We start from the raw sequence: 23,720 nt of genomic DNA on the forward strand, positions 1-23,720 counted from the left end.
TAACACTTTTTTTAACATATGCAATTATTTTCCATCATTTACAATACAGTAGTTACAATGACACTCCAAATGGATAAGCAAAGTAAAAAATCAGAACCCCAACTTCTATTTCATGTAATTAGACTTATACAGAAATTAGAAGGTTAAGTAACAACTAGTTAATCACCTAATTTCACAGCTATCTGAAGTGGCAATCATTGTATAGCAGCTTATCTATGATACATTCAAGATAGATGATACAAGTGTTTGCTTATTTAATACATTCTGTCAAGGACAGAAATTACATGATGGGTTTTTTTGTTTTTTTATTGTTTTTTTTCCCCATAGGAAGTGTGTCTTGAGTTTTTCCCTTATTATTTTCATTACTTTTTTTTTTCCTCTTCTTTTTTTAGTGGTGGGGATGGTTATGTTTAAATGAAGTTGATTTTACAACACCAAAGACTTAATCATCCATTTCCTATATAAAAGGTAGCTACTTTTTTGCATGGACCTCAAGTATATTGTAGTATAGATGTGGAATTTAAGGAAAGGCAAATATATTTTTAAAATATACGTTAGGGGTGCTGGTAGCACAGAGCCTGGAGCCTGCTTCAGATTCTGTGTCTCCCTTTCTCTCTGCCCCTCCCCCATTCATACTTGCTCACTCTCTCGCTCTCTCTCTCTCTCTGTCTCTGTCTTTCAAGAATAAATAAAAAATTTTTTTAATTAAAAAAATAAAATAAAATATACATTAAATTTAAAATATTTCACCATGTTAGAAGTACCTTTGAAAAATTCTGAACAACAAAACAAAACCAGAACAATAGTTTAACCACTGGCTTAAAGGAACCAATAGTAATCCTTTCTTGTGATATAAGTGATCATTCCAAGAATTTGTATTAATTTCATAATTTGGATTTAGGAACAAAATGGCAAAATACTTTTTAGTTATTTATGAATATTCATTTTTTATCAGTGTTATTAATCTTTATGGAGATTATCAAATGGTGCCTATTTAGTTATTTTAATACTACATAATTTATAAAGCATGATCCCAGGAGCTCAAGGAAATTGGGTGACTGGTAACCAAGAATTTAACAGATACAGATGAAAAATGGGTAGTAGTAGAACCATAATCCTATAACTGCTCACCGTTATTACTATTTTTTTAGACCCATCATTGCTATGGCTTTAGGAAAGTTTTATAGCACTGAAGGGGAAAAATGTGAGGTGATTATTTTGAAGGGTTCGACTTTGGGGAAAATTGAAAAACTACATTGTTTTGGGAGAACATAGTTATTAGGAAAAGGTGAAAAAGCCAGACTATATAACAATGTTATTCTGATATAAATTCTTCATCTGATATATCTGAAACATTTGAGTAATTTCTGTTTTCAGCATGTAGTCTCTTTGAATGGAATTTTATGTTATTTGGTAAAACAGAATTGTGTTCTTATGACCTAATTTATCTTTTTCAGATTTCAAAGAGAGTCCTTAGTTTAATATAAAAGGATTTTTTTAATGTTTGTTTGAGAGAGAGAAAGTGTGAGCCGGCAGAGGGAGAGGGGGACAGAGGATCTGACGTAGGCTCTTTGCTGACAGCAGAGAGCCCCATGTGAGGCCTGAACCCACAAACTGTGAGACCATGACCAGAGCCGAAGTCAGATGTTTAACCAACTGAGCCACCCAGGCACCCCATAAAAGGTTTTATTTCATGTTCACCTTTTCTACTATAAGGCTCCCAGTAGGCTATAGTCTTCTATTTTATATCTTCAATATATAGCACAGTATCTTGATTAACAGTAGGGATTCAGTAAAATTATAGCAAATTTTATATATCAGAGGAGTTTTTTGTTTTATCAAATGTATCCTCTATAAGTACAATTATATTTAATATATTAAAAATGTTTAGAAAAGCATGTTTAAAAATATTCAATATAGATTATATGACTATTTACAGAAAAAAACAGGTATGGACATAATAACTTTTTAACTTGGCCAGCACGTCCTTGTAATCTGTCTTTTTCTGACTTCATCTCCCACTTTAAAAAATTTTTTAAAAAATTTACATCCAAGTTAGTTAGCATATAGTGCAACAATGATTTCAAGAGTAGATTCCTTAATGCCCCTTACCCATTTAGCCCATGCCCCCTCCCACTGCCCCTCCAGCAACCCTCTGTTTGTTCACCATATTTAGGTCTCTTGTGTTTTTGTCCCCTTCCCTGTTTTTATATTATTTTTGCTTCCTTTCCCTATGTTCATCTATTTTGTATTTTTTTTTTACAAAATTTTTAATGTTTTTTAATTATTTTTGAGAGACAGAGAGAGACAGCACAAGCAGGGGAGGGTCAGAGAGAGAGAAAGACACGGAATCCGAAGACAGGCTCCAGGCTCTGAGCTAACCCCCCGATGTGGGGCTCAAAACCACGAACTGTGAGATTATGACCTGAGCCAAAGTTGATTGCCTAACCCACTGAGCCACCTAGGCGCCCTTCATCTGTTTTATATCTTGAAGTCCTCATATGAGTAAAGTCATATGATATTTGTCTTTCTCTGACTGACTAATTTTGATTAGCATTATACCCTCTAATTCCATCCACGTAGATCCAAATAGCAAGATTTCATTCTTTTTGATTGCTGAGTAATATTCCACGGTATGTGTGTATGTATACACATACATATATATATACCATATCTTCTTTATCCATTCATCCATCGATGGACATTTGGGCTCTTTCCATACTTTGGCTATTGTCAGTAGTGCTGCTATAAACATTGGGGTACTTATGTTCCTTTGAAACAGCACACCTATATCCCTTGGATTAATACCTAGTAGTGCACTTGCTGGGTCATACAATTTTTAGTTTTCTGAGGAATCTCCATACTGTTTTCCAGAGTGGCTGTACTAGTTTGCATTCCTACTAGCCATGTAAAAAAGATCCTCTTTCTATGCATCCTCGCCAGCATCTGTTGTTGCCTGACTTGTTGATGTTAGCCATTCTGACGGGTGTGAGGTGGTATCTCATTGTGGTTTTAATTTGTATTTCCCTGATGATGAATGATGTTGAGCATCATTTCATATGTCTGTTGGCCATTTGGATGTCTTCTTTGGAGAAGTGTCTGTTCATGTCGTTAGCCCATTTCTTCACTGGATTATTTGTTTTTTGGGTGTTGAGTTTGATAAGTTCTTTATAGATTTTGAGTTCCAACCCTTTATCTGATATGTCATTTGCAAATATCTTCTCCCATTCCATCAGTTTCCTTTTAGTTTTGTTGATTGTTTCATTTGCCGTGAAGCTTTTATTTTGATGAGGTTCCTGTAGTTCATTTTTGCTTTTGTTTCCCTTCCCTCTGGAGACATGTTGAATAAGAAGTTGCTGTGGCCAGGGTCATAGAGGTTTTTTTCCTGCTTTCTCCTCGAGGATTTTGATGGCTTCCTGTCTTACATGTAGGTCTTTCATCCATTTTGAGTTTATTTTTGTGTATGGTATAAGAAAGTGGTCCAGGTTCATTTTTCTGCATGTTGCTGTCCAGTTTTCCCAGCACCAGTTGCTGAAGAGACTGTCTTTATTCCACTGGATATTCTTTCCTGCTTTATCAAAGATGAGTTGGCCAAATGTTTGTGGGTCCATTTCTGGGTTCTCTATTCTGTTCCCTTGATCTGAGTGTCTGTTTTTGTGCCAGTACCATACTGTCTTGATGATGATAGCTTTGTAATACAGCTTGAAGTCTGGAATGATGATGCCTCCTGCTTTGGTTTTCTTTTTCAAGATTGCTTTGGCTATTCGGAGTCTTTTCTGGTTCCATACAAATTTTAGGATTGTTTGTTCTAGCTCTGTGAGGAATGCTGGTGTTATTTTGATAGAGATTGCATCAAATATGTAGATTGCTTTGGGTAGTATTGACATTTTAACAACATTTGTTCTTCCTATCCAGGAGCACGGAATATTTTCCCATTTTGTGTCTGTGCCTGTGTCTTCTCCAGTTTCCCTTACCAATTTTCTATAGTTTTCAGTGTATAGATTTTTCACCTCTTTGGTTATGTTTATTCCTGGGTATTTTATGGTTTTTGGCGGAATTGTAAATGGGATCAATTCCTTGATATTTTTTGTGTGTTGCTTTATTGTTGGTGTAAGGAATGCAACCGATTTCTGTCCATTGATTTTATATTCTGCCACTTTGCTGAATTCATGGATCAGTTCTGGCAGTTTTTTGGTGGAATCTTTTGGGTTTTCCATATAGAGTATCATGCCATCTGTGAAGAGTGAAAGTTTGTCTTCCTCCTGGCCGATTTGGATGCCTTTTATTTCTTTGTATTGTCTGATTGCTGAGGCTAAAGTTGGTCTGAGGGTTGTGGGTTATTGTTAAGCTGATTGCTGAGGCTAAGACTTCCAGTACTTTGTTGAATAACCCTGGTAAGAGTGGACATCCCTGTCTTCTTCCTGACCTTAGGGGTAAAGCTCTCAGTTTTTCCCCATTAAGGATGATATTAGCGTTGGGTCTTTCATATATGGCTTTTATGATCTTGAGGAATGATCTTTCTATCTGTACTTTCTTAAGGGTCAAGGAAAGATGCTGGATTTTGTCAAATGCTTTCTCTGCTTCTATTCAGAGGATCATGTGGTTCTTGTCCTTTCTTTTAGTGATATGATGAATCACACTGATTATTTTGCCGATATTGAACCAGCCCTGCATCCCATGTATAAGTCCTGCTTGGTTGTGGTGAATAATTTCTTTGATGTATTGTTGGATCGGGTTGGCTAATATCTTGTTGAGGATTTATGCATCCATGTTCATTAGGGAGATTGGTCTGTAGTTCTCTTTTTTAGTGGGGTCTTTCTGGTTTTGGAATCAAGGTAATGCTGGCTTCATAGAAAAAGTTTGGAAGTTTTCCTTCCATTTCTATTTTTTGAAACAGCTTCAAGAGAATAGCTGTTAACTCTTCCTTAAATGCTTGGTAGAATTCTCCTGGAAAGCCATCTGGCCCTGGACTCTTATTTTTTGGGGAGATTTTTGATTACTAATTCAACTTTTTTACTGGTTTTGAGTCGTCTCCCACTACTTTCTACTTAATTAATTTTGTTCTAGCCATTTAGGCCTCCTTGCTATTCCATGGAAACCAGTATTGAACTCATTTCTGTGTCAGTTTTTGCACTGGTTTCTATTTTGTCTGGAATGCTTTCTTCTTTTCCTCTGAGCCTCCCAAGACTGAGTATTTTGCTTTGGTTGATTTTTAAGTGTCTTTAAAAAAATTTTTTTTTATGTTTTTTATTTATTTTTGAGAGACAGAGAGAGACAGCACAAGCAGGGGAGGGTCAGAGAGAGGGAGATACAGAATCTGAAGTAGGCTCCAGGCCAGAGCTAGCTGTCAGCACAGAGTCTGTCGCGGGGCTCAAACCCACGAACCGTGAGATCATGACCTGAGCTGAAGCCGGATGCTTAACTGACTGAGCCACCCAGGAGCCCCTAAAGTGTCATTCTTACGAATTTTTTTAATGTTTATTTATTTTTGAGAGAGAGACAAAGCATGAGTTGGGGAAGAGCAGAGACTAAAAGGCCAACCCAGCATCTAAAGCAGGTTTCAGGCTACGAGCTGTCAGCACAGAGCTCCACATGGGGCTCCAGTGCACAAGCTGCAAGATCATGACCTGAGCCAAACTTGGATGCTCAACTGACTGAGCCAACCAGGCGTCCCTATTTAAGTGTGATTTTTAAAGAGCTCCTTTGCCTTTTTAAAGCAGTTTAAGTTTACAGCAAAGTTGAGTGGAAAGAACAGTGTTGCCATGTATGTCCTGTCCCTCCTCCCCCCACATTCCACACGTACACAACATTTTCCCACTATCAACATCCATTCATTGATGCATTGTTATAAGTGATGAACCTATATTTACTCAAACTATCACCCAGTGTCCATAGTTCACATTAGGGATTCATTCTGGTTAAACATTCTATGTGTTTTGACAAATGTATAACATGACATATGTCCACCATTATAGTATCATACAGAGTAGTTTTATTGTCCTAAAAATCTTCTGTGCTCTGCCTCTACATCCTTCCCTCTTCCTAACCCCTGGCAACCACTGATCTTTCCTACTGTCTCCATTGTTTTGCCTTTCCCACAATATCATTTCGATTCATGTATGTAGCCATTTTAGATTGGCTTCTTTCACTTAGTAATGTACATTTAAATTTCCTTTGTATCTTTTCATGACTTGATCATTTCTTTTTTAAATTGTGAATAAAAAACAATATAAAATGTAATCACTTAATATGTTTAAGTGTATAATTCAGCAGTGTTAACTTTATTCACACTGATAACAGATCTCTAGAAAATTTTTATCCTGTAAAACTATGAAACTCTAAACCCATTGAACAACTCCCCGACTCTCCTGACAACCACCATTCTACTTTCTGTTTCCAGGATTTTTACTGCTCTAAATATTTCGTATAAGTGGAATCAGATAGTATTTGTCCTCTTGTGTTGGCTTTTTTCACTCAGCATAATGTTTTCAAGTTTCATTCATATTGTAGCATGTTATAGGATTTCTTTTTTTTTTTTTAAGACTGAATAATATTCCATTGTATGTATATACCACAATGTCTCTATCCATTTATTTGTCAGTGAACATTTGGACTATTTCTACCTCTTGACTTTGTAAATAATACTATAATGAACCTGGGTGTGCAAGTATCTCTTCACGATGTTATTTTCAATTCTTTTGGATGTATACCCAAAAATGGGAGACCTTTGACTAGAAACTTTATCTTTGGTCTTCCTGGTCTAAAATAGGCCCCTCATCCCTGTCCTTTCCTTGCTCAATTTTTATTCAATACTTGATATTATATTATATATATGTTTGTCTCTCAAAGTAGAATATTAGTTATGTGAAATCAGGAACTTTTTAATTTGCTGTTACCTCTATAGAACTTAGATTGGTGCCTGGTACATTGTAGGTAGTTAATAATAAAAATTGGTTGAAGGGATTCATAAATTTGATAAAATGGAAAATTAGAAGTAAATGTGCCTGCATTTAAATATCTTTGCTGTTGTTGTCATTGTCATTGTGGTTTGATATTTCTCATCTTTACCTTTCTCCTTTCTGTTTTCAGAATATGAGTGATGCTATGGCAATCTTGCACAAACTACAGACAGGCTTGGATGTAAATGTAAAATTCACTGGTGTTCGAGTGTTTGAATATACACCAGAATGCATAGTATTTGATCTTCTTGATATTCCTTTGTACCATGGGTGGTTAGTGGACCCTCAGGTAAGTGGAAAAATTTTAAATATATAAACACAGATGTAAAATTTTATTAATTTGAAAAATTACTATAAATTCATATGTCCTAATTATTTTTGTGCTTTTACCTGAAATTAGCCAAATTGTGAGGTTAAGGGCACTATCCTCTGAACTGCTAAATCTGTCCAGGACTTCTGACTATATCTTTAAGGAGTTAGGCGTCAAGTATAAAATTGAGTCTATATCCTCACCAACAGTTCTTATTATCTATTTTTTGCATTATAGTCATACTAGTAGGGGTAAAATTATATCTCATTGTGGATTTGTTTGTTTTTTTTTTTTTTTTGGCTAATGATGTTGAGTATCTTTCCTTTTGTTTAAAAAACATTTTTTTTACATTTATTTGTTTTTGAGAGACAGAGAAAGACAGAGCACACGTGGGGGCGGGCCAGAGAGAGAAGGAGACACAGAATCTGAGGCAGGCTCCAGGCTCCATGCTGTCAGCACAGAGCCTGACGCGGGGCTCAAACTCACAATCTGTGATATCATGACCTGAGCCGAAGTCGGACCCTTAACTGACTGAGGCACTCAGGTGCCCCTTGAGTATCTTTTCATGTGTTTATTGGCCATTGTATATCTTCTTTGGAGAAATAGCTGCAGATCCCTTGCCCTTACTTACTTGTTTGTTGGTTTACTTTAGTTTAGTTTATTAATTTTGAGAAAGAGAGAGAGAACGGGAGAGAGAGAATCCTAAGCAGGCTCTGCACGCTCAACATCAAGCCCGATGCAGGGCTCGAACTCACAAACCATGAGATTATGATCTGAGTTGAAATCAAGAGTCAGAATTTTAAGATGAGAAATGGGGGTGCCTGCCTGGCTCATTTGGTAGAGCATATAACTCTTGATCTTTGGGTTGTGAGTTCAAGCCCCCATGTTGGGTGTGGAAATTACTTAAAATTTTTTTAAAAAATAAAAATAAATACAATAATGAACAGAAAATGAAATTTTAAAAATATGTCATTTAAATAGCGTAAGTTCCTAAGAATAAATCTGACAAAAAGATTTTCAAGACCTCTGTATGGACAATTTTAATTTTGAGAAAAATTAGAGACCTATGTAAATGTAGGTCTCTAAGAGTTTAGATTTTAAGGCATTTTATACAGATGTCCTTTTTCTCTAAAGTAAATTATAGTTTCACTATAACTCCAAACAAAATCCCAACAGATTAATGGGGAGTATTGGTGGAATGAGACAAGTGGATTCTACAATTTATATGGAAATCAAAGGGCCAGGAATAGAAAATGTAGTCTTCTCGAAGCAGAATAAGCAGGGAGGACTTGGTCTTTCCAGATAGGAAATATTTTAAATATTGTAATTAAGAATTGGACCAATGCCAGAGAATAGAGAAGCCAAAAAGACTATGCCTTTATAGATAAATAAGGTACTGTAGAGCAACAGGGGAAAGTCAGTCCTTAAAATAAAAGGTGCTGATAAGGCAATTGAATAGTCATTAGATATCTAATTAGCTAGAGGGCTAATTCAGATTTTTAATTAGATAGCCAATTAGAAAATAATGAAATTGTTTCTCCCAAATGACAGCATAAAATTCTGTTCCATATGCATTGATATTTAACTGTCAAAGCTAAGACTCAAAAGTTTGAGAGTATGTTTCTAACCTTAACAATAGAAAAGATTTCTAAAACAAATACATTAACCATAAAGAACATTGGTAAACATGACTACATTAAAATTGAGAACTTGTGATTATTTAAAGAAATCCCAAAGAAAATATAAAACCAAGCCATTAAATAGATGATTATAATTTGTATAATGAATAAAGGGCTAACATGCAGAATGTATAAAGAGTTCCTACAAATATATATATATTTTAAGATATTTATAAGCTATATATCCACTTTAAGAGCAGAAAGTGTTAAAATAGAGAGTAAATATATAATAAAGTTAATAAAGCTAAAATTCTTCAAGTAAACATTTTTAAAAAACAATTTTAAGATGACAAACAGAGGGGGCTGCCTGGCTGGCTCATTTGGTAGAGCACATGACTCTAGATCAAATTAAAAAAAAAAAAGAACAAATGACTTGAACAGGCACTTGACAAAAATGGATATCCAAATAAATGAACATATGAACTAGTCATCAGGAAAATGTAAAATAAGACCAAAATGAGATACCACTATACAGCTACTGGAACTGTTAATATTTAAGTCTTATAGTACTAAATGTTGGAGAAGATGTACAATGTAGTGAATTCTCATTTCCTGCTGATGAGAATATAAATTGGCTTTTTACTTTGGAAAGCAGTTTGGAGTTCTCTAGTAAAGTTGAGGATAAGCATACCCCAAGACTTAGCAATTTGACAAGACATATTCTCTAGAGAAACTCTTTATGTGTAGAATAGAATAAATGTATAAGACTATTCATAGCAGTATTATTTGTCATAACCTGAAACTGAAAGAAACTTAGAATTCTACCTACCTAGCATATATTTGTTTATTTGGTTTATTGTCTTTAGAATGTAAACTTTTATGAAAGCACAGACCATCTCTTTTGTTCATTGCTGAGTCTGCAGTTTCTCTAACAGCATATAGTACATAGTAGTGCATAAAAGGCTCCTAAGTGAATTGAATGAAATACTAATATAGAGGGGCACCTGGGTGACTCAGTCAGTAAAGTGTCCTACTTCGGCTCAGGTCATGATCTTGCGGTTTGTGAGTTCCAACCCCGTGTGGGGCTCTATGCTGACTGCTTGTGGATTCTTTGTCTCTTTCTCTCTGCCCCTGCCCGCCCCCCTCAAAAGTAAATAAACATTAAAAAAAAACACTAATGTAGAGATGCTGCCTATGAAAAGTTGAAATCTTTGTACTGTTTGGTCTATAACAATACAATTTACTTTTGTATATTTATCTTGTATTATAGTTGTATTTTTGTGGATTCCTTAGGATTGAAAATTCAGATTCTTCGCAAAGACTTAATGAAGTTGAGTCACTAAAGAAAATTGTTGTAAACAGTAAAAATGTTAAGAAAAATAATGAAAATCTAAAGGAATTGTGCCCTCAAATTGCTTCTTAAAGGTCTAAGTTTTCACTTTAAATCAAAACTGGAAGTAATAGTCTTTTGTGTATATAGAATCATAACCAAAAGATCAGCTTTCAAAGAAAAGCCCTTATTTGGCTGTGCATCAAAAGATTGACAAGTGAATACTTCGTGTATTTTTTAACATAAAATGTTTAAGATATGTATATAACAATTTTTCACATTTCCTGCTTTGACTTTTTTCAGTTAACTGCTCTTCTCAACAGTCGTCCCACAGTGGTTCAGAGGTTTTTTTTACCCTAGAATTTTACAGGAACAAAGAAATCGTAGCCTAGAGCAGTTGTTCCTAAACTTTGCTACGCAGCAATGGAATGAAAACTTAGACAACTGAGAAAAGAAGCAGCTTGAGCCTGGAATTCTTTTAGATCTTTTTAACAAGCTCCCCGGTTTGAGAACCATTGTCCAGAGCATTACTTGTACAGTTATATGTGAAGAACTTGTAGTGTTCAAAGAGTAAGTATTTAAGAAAGATCATTTAGATGTAGAAAGAAAACATTAGCCCTTTTATTTTATGTCATTTTATTAATGTATATTTGTTTTATTATATATATATCAATACAGTAGTACATGTAAATAGTTTATAAGTAAATATTTTTTCAGATGGGGTGGCAATCAAAACAAGTTGTTTAGCCACCAGAAACCTATTTTTCTTCAGTAGTCAAAGCAAAGTATAATGGAAGGAGAGTAGAGATGCCTAGTTTTATTCTAAATTATGTCTAAACTTTACATTTACTTTTCCACTTGTACTGCAAAAAACAAAGATTAAATAAGACTCATGAGGCAAATACTGTCCCTGATTAGTATATATTAACTTTTCTTCAGGAAAATGACATAGTTATATCTACTCATATCTCTACTATACTTTGCTAAGAACTAAATAATGAATAAAATGGGAAACCTTTGTTAATCTCATAAATTGATATCTTTAGATTTGCCTGCTTTAAGTGCAAAATATTTATGTTTTAGGGGAAAAAACTGAAATTTTATTTTTCCTCCTGAAATAGTTTACTTTTTATTTTAATCACTTAAATGCATCTTTATAACCTTAAGAAATAAAGTTGCATGTAATAATCCCATTTCATTATTTTTGCGTATTTGAAATACAGCTAAGCAATATTTTTCATAATGTGTTATAGTGAGCTGTAAACAAAATTAGAAACTGTTGGGTGTTGATTTTCTCTTTAATAAGTAATAGTTTAATACTTAATATAATATTAGAATAAAACCCTAAAGAACAGTACAGGTTTCTTTGTTATTGTTTTTAATCTTATCATGATTAGTGAGACAGTCATTTGTTTTCTAGATTGATGACATTGTAAAAGCTGTTGGTAACTGCAGCTACAACCAGCTAGTGGAGAAGATCATCTCTTGTAAGCAGTCAGACAATAGTGAGCTGGTTAGTGAAGGTGGGTGAGTGCTATTACCTGACATATTCTTGGCAAAATATCTTGTCTTATAATGTAATATCTTTTAAATGTCATAACTAAGACTTCTAAAAAAATACAAGTGATGCTACCTATAGGAATTCAAAGAAGTAATTATTCATAAAGATACCAATGAAAGGTTTTTCTGGAACACGTTTCACTTGACTTTTAGAATCAGGCCTGTATTCTAAAAATCTTTGGAATCACTTGTTAGCTTTGATAAGGTCAGTCACCCAAGAGTTATTGATAATTCTTTTTTGAAAAAAGGTTAGGATTATTATTTGGGAGTAATAAGTGAACTTTATAATTCATCCTCCAGTTGACTGAAATGAGTATTATATGTTCATTTTAGTATAATGTAGTATATTAAAGCACCATTTTAAATCATAGTATACTCTGATCACGTTTTCCTAATCCCTAACTAATTAAAATTGCTAAATTTATCATCATAGAAGCAGTTTCATGTTTTTTCAGCTGTGTTCTGGTCAATGAAGGGAGGAGCATATTTGAAATCAGAATGCTATAAGAAGCCATAATATTTGTATATGCCTTTCCTACTACCTACTTCACTTTCTCATAAATATGCACAAATACTCAGGCTGCTGTTTTCCTCTGTTTGAAGGGTAAGCCAAAGAAAGAGAAATCACAAGAAATAGAGGAGAAACTGTGCCTCTCAGACACAGTTCTTTTACATGAGGTGTAATGAAATTTGATAGTAATCGTCACATTAAAAAAATTAAGTGACTATAAGACACAGAACATGTAAAAGAAAATAGGTACATGAATCACATACTATAATCACAACTAATTATACTACTCAATAGATCCATAAGTTTAACATATTTATTCAAGAAGCAAGTATCCAGAAAACACAGAGTATTTTAGTGGAGACTTACCCTGGGTTTTTACTTGGAATAAACACATAAATATACAGGGATATCAGTCACTGATTTGTATGACAACTCTTTCACTGCAACCCAAGGCAACAAAGTTTAATTACACGAGTGAGGGGAGCAACAAAAGCCATTAAAACAAAAACAAAAAAACTTTCCAATTAATAAAATTCCACTCACTAGAACTTTCATTCTTTTTTGATTTTTTATTTTATTTCATTAAAAAATTTTTTTGGTTAACATTTATTTATTATTGAAAAGCAGAGAGACAGAGCATGAGCATGGGAGGGGCAGAGAGAGGAGGAGACATAGTATCTGAAGCAGGCTCTAGGCTCAGAGCTGTCAGCACAGAACCCATGGTGGGGCTTGAACCCACGACTGGTGAGATCATGACCCGAGCTGAAGTCAGATGCTCAACCGACTGAGCCACCCAGGCGTCCCTCCATTCTTTTAAAAAAAAATTTTTTTAACATTTATTTATTTTTCAGAGACAGAGAATAAGGAGGGGAAGGGCAAAGGAAGAGGGAGACACAGAATCCTAGGCAGGCTTCAGACTCTGAAAGTCAGCACAGAGCCTGACACAGGGCTCAAACCCTCAAACTGTGAGATCATGACCTGAGCCGAAGTGGACACTCAACTGACTGAGTCACTTCGGTGTCCCGAACTTTCCAGTCTTTATCCAAACTCTCATTACTGTGTATTCCTACAAAAAAACAGACTATAAAGGAATATATTGCCATATGTAGATTCCAGCTATCTCAGTAACTTCCAATATGCTATTCGGTAGTAACTTAGGGAACAAGAGGATTCAGAAAGTGTTAACGGATGGATTGATAGCTAGAAAAGTGATATTTGGGTGAATAGGCTTATAGAGTATGAAGCTATTGGGAATGCTTGTTAACAGCAATTTTCCCAAGGCAGCCTGTAATGTCACTAGGGTAGGACTTAGGCAGTACACTAATTAACAAAGTGAACAACAGCAACACAAATCCAGTCTCTTTATTTCTTCCCCTTTTTCTCGACCTGATGTTACTACTAATTTTACTATTTCTCTAACATTGATTCCTCAGGATTACAAAAAATGATAAGTAAAAAAAAATTTTTTATGTGTATTCATTTTCTGAGAAAAACACGGAATGTAAGCAGGGGAGGGGCAGAGAGAGAGGGAGACACAGAATCTGAAGCAGGCTTCAGGCTCTGAGCTGTCAGCACAGGGCCCAGTGTGGGGCTGGAACTCATGAACCATGAGATCATGACCTGAGCTGAAGTTAGAGGCTTAACTGACTGAGCCACCCAGGTGCCCCACTATAACTAATTTATATAGTTAAACTCACTGATAAAACCAAGGAATGAATCCTCTTTACTGTTACAGAATTTTTTAGTAATATGTACCAGAATTGATTAATACCTTGATATGTAAATTTTGTAATGGTAGAATTCTGCATATCAAATTTTTGTATCAAGGAATAATTATCCGTGGAATTCAGTACAGTTAAAAAGCTAGGGGCACCTGGATGACTCAGTCAGTTAAGCAACTGACTTCTGCTCAGGTCATGATCTCAGTTTGTTAGTTTGAGCCCTGTATCAGGCTCTGCATTACAGCTTAGAGCCTGGAGACCACTTTGGATCTGTGACTCCCTCTCTCTCTCTGCCCCTCCCCTGCTCATATTCTGTCTCTCTTTCCTTCAAAAATAAACAAACATTAAAAAGTTTTTTTAAAAAAAGCTAAACTAGTTTTTTGTTTATAAAAAAACTATAAATGTGTAGTGTGAAGTAATTATTCAGTTCCAATGGTTACTTGTATAGGGAAGAAAAGGCCACAATGGATGTTTTTACTTTTAATGTAGCAATTAGCTTGCCTCCAGTGTTTTCTTCTTCATATTTTCTTGGATATAATGTTCAGCTAAAGGAGTCTGCTTTTTCTGTTTGTGCCGCAACTGTAACTTTCCTTCAGACTCAATAAAATAACCAAAAGGTGGTTTATATCTAGTCCTTTATTAAAAGATATTAAGCTTAAATCTCAGGTGATAACTACTTAATTTTTAAATTCACATATTTCATTGCCACGAGGACAGATTATAAAAAACAAATATTTTTACTATATTCTTTTTTGATGAAAAAGCAATGTTAACTAAATAGAATTAGATATTCTTTCACCTTCTTTCAGATAACATTGTTTTTCTTTTGATGACAGTACCTTGTAAGTAAAAATACAGAACTTTCACATGTACATAGAGTATGTATTATTTGTTTCCTCTTTTGGATAGCAGTACTTTTTTGAATATAGGTATAATGATAGGTGTGGCACGGCAGCAAAAATCAATAAGGAAAAAAAAATAGCACAGTAGCAGCTGCCAGACTTCACCAGAGCTGGTCACTTAATTCCAGATACTTTCTCAGGAATAATTTTTTCCTTAACAGTTATTCCTAAGTTAAAAAAAAATGCTCAAGTAATTTCTAGTTTACCTTTTAAAAAAATTTTTAATGTCTATTTATTTTTTATATTTATTTATTCAAATACTTATCAAGCCTTTATCATGTGCCATAAACACTAATGCTTATAGTTTGAATTTAAGTTATTTCTGATGAAATGATACTAATTTTCTCTTTATCTTTCTTTTATTTTGAAAAACTCTCAAACCCATGAAAAAAGTTGAAATGGTATAATTGATTACATATATGCAGTTTGCCTGAATTAACATATCGAAGTTTTGCTTTCTTTCTCTGTTCGCACATAAACACACTTTTTCCTAAATCATGTGAGAATTACTTACAAATATCACAGCACTTTGCCTATTAATCTTCAACATTTGTCTCCTAAAAACAAAGAATTCTCTTATGTAGTCACAATAAATTATCTCAGGAAATTTAGCATCAATACTTTTTTTATTGATATAATACTTTTGTCTATTATACTGTTCGTATTCTTAATTTTCCAGTTGTCTCAATAATGCCCTGTATAGCTCTTAAGTTTTTTTCCTTGTAGGCTCCAATCAAGAATCATTTGTCATATCAACTTAAGTTTTCTGTCATCTAGAACAGATCCTTAATCTTTTTTCTTTTTTTCTTTTTGGACTTTTCTGGTATTGACTTTTTAAAATAATCCACGCCAGTTTTTATGGGATAGTCCCAATTTGGATTCATTTGATTGTCTCTTTATTAGTAGAATAGTCACATAGTTTTGGTGAGAATACTGTATATTTGATATGTGTCTTTCCCAATGCATCAGATCAGGTGGCACAAGATGTCTGCTTATCCCATTATTGGTGATGTTGAGATATGATTAAGGTGTGGTATCTGCTAGACCTTTTTGTTGTAAAGATGTCTTTTGCCTTTTGTAATTAATAAGTAATCTCTGATGTGCTTTGAAACCGCATGAATACCATGTTCCTTAATAATCTTTCACCCAGTATAATTGGCTTTCATTGATTCTTGTCTGAATAAACTATTATTGTGGTGGTTATGATATTTCTATTATTCCTTCTACATTTATTAGTTGGCATTCTTTTGTAAAAATAAATGTTTTCTCCTCCCCCATCAGGAATGTCTTTTATCAATGTAGACTCATGGATTCTTTTTTGTTCAGTGTGTTATAATCCATTATTATCATTACTCTTTTTGATGCTTTAAGTTATCTCAGATATATCCAGTGGAGTCCTCTAAACCTGGATCCCATATTCTTTTTTAATTTTTTTAAATTTTTAATGTTTATTTTTGAGAGAGACAGAGAGCAAGCTGGGGAGGACAGAGAGAGAGGGGGAGATACAAGTGAAGCAGGCTCCAGGCTCTGAGCTGTCAGCACAGAGCCCAATGTGGGGCTCGAATGCACGAGTGAGGGGATCATAACTTGAGCCAAAGTTGAACACTTAACCAACTGAGCCACACAGGTGCCCCCCCCCCACCCCATGTTCTTTTATAATGTTTTTTGAGTTACTTTCTTATTTTATGGCACTGTAGGATGTTCTGTGCTCCCTTCTATATCCCTGGAATCAAATTATATGAGCCCTTGTATTTTCAAAGGGAATCTGGGCATTTGACATGGTAAAAAGGATTGTTTTGTCCCCTCTTCTTGAGAAAAAATATTGATATAATGTATGTGAGTTTTGAAAATTGACAGATGAAATTAAAACAGCAGTCATTGCTTAAAGCTATCGCTGTGACAAAGTTCTGATTGAGTTTAAATTTGAATGCAAATCTTAGCCAGTGGCAAATCTAGCCAATATTTTTTTTTAGTTTTTTTTTTTTAATGTTTTTATTTATTTTTGAGAGAGAGAGAGAGACAGCATGAGCAGGGGAGGGTCAGAGAGAGAGGGAGATACAGAATCTGAAACAAGCTCCAGGCTCTGAGCTAGCTGGTCGGGCTTGAACCCATGAACTGTGAGATCATGACCTGAGCTGAAGCCGGACACTTAACCGACTGAGCCACCCAGGTGCCGCGCCAATATTTAAAAATAAGCCAAGTTTCCTTTTCTCCTGTAGCCTCTTTTTGTTCTTTTTTTGCCTAATTTTTGTGCCTCTCTTTCTAATTTCAGTTCCTTTAAGGCACTTAGTACTTTTATGTTCTCTAATAACTCTTCAGTAATAGAGGAAATTTGACAAATTTAGTATCGAATTTCTGAAACTAAAATATTTTCAAATACATTAGTGTCAAGAAAACAATTTTTAATTTAAATTTACTTTTAGTGATATAACTTTATTATTACCATTATATTTTTACTTTTGATATCATTAATAACAGTATGTAGAACATTAAAATTGAAATTTAAGCTAAATGTTGCAAATAAACTTTGATTAGAAAAGCAATGCAGATAATAAACTGCTATGTAACACTTAGAATTGTTTGCCAAAATTTGTTTAATTACTGATGAAAAGTTGAAACTAGATTAGGCTTTTGAATATTCCATGAAAATCACAGGGGTCATTTTAAGAGTTGGTAAATGAGTTAGGAAACATTGTTTTCTGTGTCTAAATCAGGATATGCTTTAGGACTTGGAAGAAATATAATTGTTTGCATTTATGATAATCAGGACTAAATTTTTAAACTTAATACTAATAATTCTCCTGTGTTCCAGTCTATAAATATAGACTACAGACTATTTCTATAACTAGCTTTATGTCCTTGAGCAAGTCATGTATACTCTCTGAGCTGATGTCCTGTTCTTTAGAATGAAGTAGCTGAGAAAGACCATTCTAGTGTTGCATTTTTTAATTTCACACACATGAAATAATGTTGTGAGTTCAGTAATCTCCACTGAATTTTTGTATCTTTTGGAAAGGGACTTGTAGGGAGGCCATTGTATGAGGTGTGGAAGGAACATTCAGAAACATCTTTCTGAAGGAAGCATTTAGTAGTGTGGATATTATATAAAACAGTGGTACTTCTCAGCATAGGTATAGTGCTTAAAACTGAAACTGTTATATACCAAGTACTTTAGTATCTAACTAATGCATCGCACCCAATAACTTGGTACTTGGCAAAGTAATGATAATAATTGAAGAAGGGAGCTCTTCTAAATGTATAAACCCAAGAAGTTACAAATTGGCTATAAATTTCCTTTGACCAGGGCCTTCTGTATAAGGTTTCGCACTTCCCCTTCAACCTTAACCAATTCCTTGAAATGGTATGACACACTGGTAGCTTTTACAATCACTTTGCAGCTTAAAGTGCTACAGCTTGGCCCTAGGGGTGAGGGATGGAGAGCGAGTGGAATAAATCTATGTTATCCAGCTGCCTCTGGCCCTACCCAAGTTTATTTTCAAATTTTTGTGAGGTGTCAGTTTCTTAGCATACGTTAATCTTTCTTTCATATATCTATACCTCTCTACTCACTCATAAAAATTTGTAGCATTCTCTTCCACCACCATCTCTCATTGCTTCTGAGACATTCCTTACTAAAAGAAGGGAGCAAAAGGATAAAGGAAGAGAAAAAAGGAAAGAAGCCCTTTAAAATATTTATACAGATTCTCATTAGTCCTGGTAGTTATGTTCTATAAAGTTGCTATGAATATTGAATTAGTGAACACTGAACCACTGCTCCTAGGACAAACACAAGATTAGGTTCCTGTGAGCCTCTGGTTACAAGATTTTCATCAACTAATCAATAAATGTTTTGTTTGCATTTCTATTTAGAGACACCTTTTTAATACATATTGCTCATCCATTAACATTACATTCAGACTAACAGCATTATAACTCTTGTCTGAATGAATCTGCAAAAATATGTGTTTTCTCTGCAAGGCATGTCACAGCCTTTGTGCACTTAGGAACACTACCCAGCACCTTCTGCAGTATGCTTGGGAGCCATTTCACACGATAAAAATCACCCCAAAAAGCACACCTACTAGACTGTGAAGAGTCTGTTTTGGTAAGAAAGCTGAAACAAGATGGCAGAATGCTGCCTTGTTTGACGTCAGTGGAGAATGTGTGCACTGAGAATGTGTGACTCAAATTTTTTGCCACTTTGCACATATCCAAGATTGACCCTGCAAGCATATCAACTATTGATTTTATATTTATAAATAAATTTTAGTTAGTAGGTGAGTTTGCAAATATGAAAGTGCACTAATGATGAGGATCAACTAAACTCCAGGAAGCTTCTTTATATTTCACTGTTTTGAAAAAAAAAAAGCCATCATTTCTGTCTTTGAACTTGATACAGCTACATAAGGAGTGGTATATGTTGGAGGACATTAGGATAAAACTGGCATCAGTTATCTCACTGTTTTCTGTTAGGTCTCACTCCTGCTTTTAGCTTTTTAAGGCAAAAAATGAACACTTTGTGAATTGAGAATTATCTGGTATCTTTGTTAATGTCTTAAAACCAACTCAATTTATACTTAATAAAAGTAGTCTTAAGCTACTTTTAATTTCTAAACACCTTTCCATTGGGAAAGTAGGTGTTGACATACATCTTTTATTCCTACTTACTTTTTAAACTGCTGACTCTTGCGTTCTTATTCATTTGAATGGGTTTTAGTTTTATTGTGTCTCTATCTTTTATTAATAGTGCCTGACATCCTTTTTGGAAGTAGGTGAAGTATTAGTAAATACATTTATTGTTAAAAAGAACTTCACAGAACTGTTTCTCTAGGATGGAGACTGTTTATAGACACATCTTCTATACCAAAATTAGGAAGAAGAATCTTCTGTTTGGAGTCAATCATGTTATAGTAGGGAAAAATCTTACTTTGATTAGCCTTTCTTCATACTTGGAACACAGTGTAAATAGAAAAAACATTTTTTAATTTTGAAATTATTCTTCCATCTAATACTATGCATTGGTTCCATAGGCTTTGTAGCTGAACAGTTTCTAAATAACACAGCCACTCAACTGACATACCATGGATTATGTGAACTAACTTCAACGGTTCAGGAAGGAGAACTTTGTGTGTTCTTTCGGAATAATCATTTTAGCACCATGACCAAATACAAGGTATGATATAGAAATAGCTATTTAATTGTTATTCTAAATTAAAGGACCTGGATTTAGAGATGCTTTATGATCTACTTCAAAATCTTAAAAATTAGCATAATATTCTTTATCCGTCAGATTATGAAGGTGATTATTAAATACTCCTTTAGGATGCAATGGATTCACAATTTAAGTGTTACTTCAAATCAGCTTTTTGTTTTAAGTTTCAACCCCTTTTTCACAGATTACTGCATTAAAAAGTATTAGTTCCTTTCTAAGAAAAAAATAAAGATAAACCTTAGAAATAGAACTAGGATTACTGCTAATGATGGATGTGTGTATTTGAGGGTTAAAGGAGGTAGAAGAATCAGGATCTGTCTTTATGATGGTGTTTACTGTTTTTAAAGTTATCAGGGTGACTTTAAATTTTCTTATGCCATTTATGGTTCTGCCAGAAATCTTACTGGTTTATCCTATTTTGTTATCTCTTCATCCATCTCTTCCATTTTTACAGCTGCTACCTATGAGGAGTTTATCAACTTATAGGGAGGCTTCTGTGGTAGGATACTGCCCTGATCATGTCAGTAAAACAGCAAAAATGTTCAGTAGCATTCAGTGCCTAGAGGATAAAAATGCAAGGTATTTTCTACTATCCTCTTGTGCCAACACTTTGCTTCAGCCATATAGTCTGTCTACTTATTAATAATCCTCTATCCTTGGGGCGTGTGGTTCAGTCGGTTAAGTATCTGACTTCAGCTCAGATCATGATCTCAAGGTTTGTGAGTTCCAGCCCCACATTGGGCTCTGTGCTAATAGCTCAGAGCCTGGAGCCTGCTTCAGATTCTGTGATTCCCTCTCTCTCTGTCCCTCCCCCACTCACACTCTGTCTCTCTCTGTCTTTCAAAAATGAATAAACATTAAAAATTTTTAAAAATAAACATCTTTCCTCATATACACTTTACACTTTCCCATTTCTGCACTATTACTATCATTTCTTCTTAATTCCTATTTGAAGAGATCTCACTTCTTTTAGCCTATCCACAATTTCACCTTTTTTTTTTTTTACACTTATTTTTAATTTATTTTGAGAGAGAGAGAGAGAGAGATCAGGGGAGGGGCAGAGAGAGAGGAGAGGGAGAGAGAATCTCAAGCACTTGTCAGCATGGAGGCCTATGTGGGGCTTGATCTCACAAACCATGAGATATGACCTGACCCGAAATCAAGAGTGGAATGCTTAACCGACTGAGCCACCCAGGCTCCCTTCACCTATCTTTTAAGAAGCATTTCAGGGGCAGGGTGCCTGGGTGGCTCAGATGTTTAAGTGACCAACTTCAGCTCAGGTCATGATTTCATGGTTCATGGGTTTGAGCTCCGTGTTAGGCTCTGAGCTGACAGCTTTTAAGATTCTATGTCTACCTCTCTCTGCCTCAACCCCGCTTGTGCTTACTCTGTCTGTCTCTCTGTCTCTCTTAAAAATAAATAAATATTTAAAAAGACTTTTTAAAATAAAATAGTTTTTTTTTAAAAGGCATTTCAAATTCTAACTCTCCTGTACAGGTACTCCTTTTCTCCTTAAACCAGTGGTTCTCAACCAAATTGTATGCTAGAACTACCTGGAAACTTTTTAAAAAATAACCAAAGCCAGAGCCCACCACCAATTCAATTAAATCAGACTGTCTGGAGGTATGACCTAAGCATCTGTATGTTTTAAATGCTCCCCAGGTGATTTTAAATGTGCAGTCAGTTTTCTTTTCCTATATATATGCCTTCTTTCTTTAAATGAAAGTAAGCTGATTTGAAGTCAGGTCTTCAAATTTCCTTCAACACTTTAATCAATGAATTGCACAAAGCAGTGTAAAATAATGCTTTGTTTGGCTGTATAAGAATACTTTAAGCACTGGGTAATATATAGAACTGTTGAATCACTATATTGTACACCTGAAACTAATGTAACACTGTCTGTTAACTACACTGGAATTAAGATTTTTAATTAAAAAAACTCTAAAGCCCTGTCTTCCTGTTATTAGTTATAGCAAGCATTCATTTGTATTGCTCCCACATTTGAGGTATATGTATGCTAGGTACAAACCCAGAGTAATCCATGTTTTTCAGAAATTTAAGGCCCCAAAACCTCAGAATCAGAATTATTGCTACATAGTATATACTGCCAAGTTGTCTTGCTTTATCTGATCTCAAGTCCACACTTAATTCACTTAACAAATATCTATCATGCATGATTATGTTAAATATTTATTAAGCATGATTATGTCTGGGTGCTCAGCCAAGTACTAGGACTGCAGCCTGCCCAAGGCAGCTTTGGATCCTACCATTTAAGGACCTTCTAGTTTAGCAAGAAACATATGTTAAATAATTGCACAAATACTTATTATTTCTATTGAGATACACTCTGTAAAGGGTACATACACATGCTGTGAGGACTTAGAACCAAGTTGGGGATGTCAAAAAAAACTTCCTTGAGAAGGTAACATTTAAACTGAGACTTGAAAAATGAATCTTCTAGGAGTTAAATCAGTTAGCAAAAAAAGGATTAAGCAGATAGAACATCTGTGCAAAGGCCCTGAGAAAGAAAAGAACTTAACTCCTTAGGGAATAAAAGAAGGCTTGTATGAAGCATAGAAAATAAGAGGCATGGTGTAAGGCTAAAGAGATAGGCAGGTACCAGATCTTGTATAGTCTTGAGTTAAGAAGAGAAACATATCTTGGTCTCCTGATGGCCTAGTGGTTCTTTGTGTTTTGGTTTTTTGTTTGTTTGTTTGTTTGGGCTCAGCAGGAGTGAGATAGGTTTTTTTTTTTTAGTGTTTTATTTATTTTTGATACAGAGAGAGACAGAGCATGAGAGGGGGAGGTTCGGAGAGAGAAGGAGACACAGAACCGGAAGCAGGCTCCAGGCTCTGAGCTAGCTGTCAGCACAGAGCCTGACGCGGGGCTCGAACCCATGAATGTGAGATCTGATCTGAGCCGAAGTCGGAGGCTCAACCGACTGAGCCACCCAGGCGCCCCTAGAAGTGAGATAGTTTAATGGGGAAATAAGATATCTGGCTGTTATTGGTAGTTGTTATGCAACCTCCCCAGACTGAGCTGTAGATGTTTTTGTCTTTTCTATCAAGGCCATGTCCCTGACCGGAAGTCCATTACTAGTCAGCTAGGTATTCCCAATGTTCCTATGTGGTTGGGGGAGGGATGCCTCCCCTCAAGCACTTTCTACTGTGTGTCTGTTTCTGGACTAAGTATACATTTCTGTGAGATAATGATAACTCAGAGAATGTGTACATTCTGCTTTTTCTCTGCTTCCATGTTTTTCTCAGTAAACCTTATTCTGTGGCTAAACAGCATATCAAAGTTAATATGTTAACACTGCCCCCTTGTACAACAATAAGGTGCTTTGGACTTTGAGGCAACTATGAGTGTGGATTCAGTTAGGAAACTATTGTGCAAGGTCTAGTAAGATGTTATACTGACTTGGACTAGGATGGTAAAGAAATGGAGAGTAGAAAGATTCCATAGACATTTAGGAGATGTAATCAACCAGATTTGGTGATTAGGATGTAAAAAATAAGAAAGAATGGTTTCTGGGCTCTGAGCGTGAAGAACTAGATAAATGGTGGTGTTCCAGAGAACACTGGAAGAGGGGAAGA

At 35.0% G+C, this 23,720-nt stretch overlaps 1 protein-coding gene across 2 annotated transcripts in view; it reads left to right on the forward strand.

Moving 5' to 3' along the window:
* The window catches only part of MINDY2 (MINDY lysine 48 deubiquitinase 2), a 74,424-nt gene that overhangs the window by 31,699 nt on the left and 19,005 nt on the right, over positions 1 to 23,720 (forward strand). For both annotated transcript variants that reach the window (XM_029952379.1, XM_029952380.1), the window contains 3 exons: positions 7,090 to 7,248; positions 11,639 to 11,741; positions 19,943 to 20,085. In XM_029952379.1, the coding sequence (XP_029808239.1) occupies positions 7,090 to 7,248; positions 11,639 to 11,741; positions 19,943 to 20,085 (405 nt within the window). The remainder of the gene's footprint in view (positions 1 to 7,089; positions 7,249 to 11,638; positions 11,742 to 19,942; positions 20,086 to 23,720) is intronic.

Source organism: Suricata suricatta, chromosome 9 (genome assembly GCF_006229205.1).
Source record: "Suricata suricatta isolate VVHF042 chromosome 9, meerkat_22Aug2017_6uvM2_HiC, whole genome shotgun sequence".
Classification (NCBI taxonomy): Eukaryota; Metazoa; Chordata; class Mammalia; order Carnivora; family Herpestidae; genus Suricata; species Suricata suricatta.